General features: G+C 55.9%; 1 protein-coding gene across 1 annotated transcript; it reads left to right on the top strand.

Annotated features, from left to right (window-relative positions):
- The first annotated feature begins 1,103 nt into the window (after positions 1-1,103).
- On the top strand, positions 1,104-1,862 carry LOC112872865 (transcription repressor OFP12-like). Its single transcript, XM_025935902.1, has one exon. The coding sequence runs from the start codon at positions 1,104-1,106 to the stop codon at positions 1,860-1,862; it is 759 nt and encodes a 252-aa protein (XP_025791687.1).
- The last annotated feature ends 454 nt before the right edge of the window (positions 1,863-2,316 follow it).

Here is a 2,316-nt window from a genome sequence, read left to right as displayed (position 1 = left end):
TATGGAAAATCATGGTCTGCTTGTTCATAGCATGGATCTGGTTTTCAAGCCATGTCTTCCTTTGTTCCTCAGTGCAAAAGGAATCAATTAAAACAGTGTGCCATTTGCTCATAACCGAGGTTTGGTTTTGACACCCTGTATTTTCCTTTGGAAAATCATGCACTTCTTTTTTCATATCCCAGATGCGGTTTTAGAATCTTTTATCTCCTTTTTATTAGGGAATCCTGAAGATATCTCATGAAATTTTCTCTAGAGCCCACAAATCCATAGAGCATTAATTTTTTTTGCATGAATAGTTGAACAATATACCCGTTTGGAAAAGAACAACTGAGTACCCAAGCGGGTCTTCCAATTTCGTAATATTATTTGCGCTACCATCCGTTCAATTGAACTGCTGGGTGCAAGGACATTAATTAACTTCGTGTGTAGAAGGATTTGGAATTAATGAGACAGTGCCCAACCAACCAAAGATGCAATAAATGGAAATCTTTGAAAACCCACTGCTCCCATCTCTTCGCACAATATCTCCTCTCTCGTCGCATATGCATGAGCATGACACCGTCAAATCTCACCAGTTTCAGTTCAAAATCCCAGTCCGATTTTGAATTCGGCGGCTCGGATCGTGCCAGCGCATCTCCTGGGCGATCCCAGCCATCCAAATGCAGGCGACGGTGCAGCCCCAGTTTAAGAATTATTTATATGGCCATATTCGTAGCAATTGATTTGATTCTTGGCGCGGGCATGGCCACGCACGGCCCCAACGGCACAGAATTCAAATTCGATCCGTGCGCCGATTTTGCGTTTGCACGAGAGGGATTAGCGAGGGCGCCGGCCGGATTAATGGCTGTTCCTACTTAATTAGGACATGGCTTAGCAAGGGGGATTAGGCTGATCGCGCCTAATTATAGGCCCTGTTATTTTCCTCTTAAGCTAAGCGCCCTCCCTAATCAAACCTGCTTTGCTGCCTCCCTCCCGGCCTCTGCCTTTCCAGCTGCGCTATATACACGCGCGGTCACCAGTCTCCTTCCATTTTCCATCCCCGCCCGCCTCTCTCGCGCGCGCTCTCTCTCTCTCTCTCTCTCTCTCTCTGACCAGCTAGAGGGATGCCGAGGGGCGCGGAGCGCGCAATGCTGGGGTGCTTCCAGGTCGCCCGGCGGCCGTCGCTGTCGTACGAGGAGGGGTCCACGTCGGCGCCGTCGACGTCGGCCTCGCCGCCGACGTCCTCGGCGTCCACGTCGTCCCCGGCCTTCCTCGACGACGACGACGCGATGTACCTGGACGACGCCGAGCCCGAGCCCGACGCGGGCGGGCTGTCCACGGCCATCGCCGCCCGCCGCTTCTTCCTCGCGTCTCCCGGCCGCTCCAACTCCATCGTCGACTCCGTCGAGCACCCGCCGGCCGCGTCACTCGCCCGGGACAGCGCCTCCAACGTCCGCGCGCTGCGCCGCGCGGCCACCTCCGCGTTCCCCGCGTCCGCTGCCGCTGCTGCGGCCTCCTCCTCCGCTTCCTCCTCGGCCGCCAAGGCGCCCTTCCGCGACGACGACATGCAGCCGGTGCGGAAGGTCTCGCTGTCCACGGACGCTCCCCGCGCCGACTTCCTCAAGTCCATGGTGGAGATGGTGGAGGCGCTGGGGCTGGACCCGCGCCGCCGCGACGCCGACCTGGCCCGCCTGCACGACCTGCTGCTCTGCTACATCGCGCTCAACGAGCGCGACGCGCTCAGGGACATCCTCGGCGCGTTCGCCGACCTCATGTGCCTCCTCGACGGCGGCAAGCAGGATGCCGCTGCAACCGCGACAGCCGGCGGCGGCGGGGAGAAGCGCGACGCCCAAGTGCAGGATAGGACGACGGCGCGGGGCTAGGCAGGTAGATACCGGCGCGCTGGAGAATGCGACGGCGTCGTGCTCCGGAGCTTGCGTCGCCGCGCAGCTGCGGCGGCGAGCGGTGATCGTGTAGGGAGAGTAGAAAGGTGCTTGAGGTCGTAAGCGTGACAACGAACAGGCCAACTGGCTGTTGCCTTGTGCTGCTTGCCGGCTTCTTGTTCTTTTTCTTAAAAAAGTAATAGCAATAGCCTATTTTTGTTAATGGGTGTGTGAGAGTGAGGCTTTTCTAGATTAATGCTAGCTGAGATAGGAGGTCGTGAGTCGTGACCATTGTAACATACTCATGGTAATGCAATGTCATTATAGCCAGAGACACACTTGATTTGTATGTTAGTTCTCCTCAGTTGCAGACTACTGCACCCACTGTTTCATACATGTATTTGTGTTTGTACTCGATACCTGCTCTTTCACAAAAGTTGTTCCTCTGGGGGAA

This window comes from Panicum hallii, chromosome 9, assembly GCF_002211085.1.
Source record: "Panicum hallii strain FIL2 chromosome 9, PHallii_v3.1, whole genome shotgun sequence".
NCBI lineage: Eukaryota > Viridiplantae > Streptophyta > Magnoliopsida > Poales > Poaceae > Panicum > Panicum hallii.
This window is presented reverse-complemented; position numbering and strand designations above follow the sequence as displayed.

Bases quoted from the DNA above. Each gene is read 5' to 3' on its own strand.
- LOC112872865 (XM_025935902.1), top strand. From the start codon at position 1,104: ATGCCGAGGGGCGCGGAGCGCGCAATGCTGGGGTGCTTCCAGGTCGCC.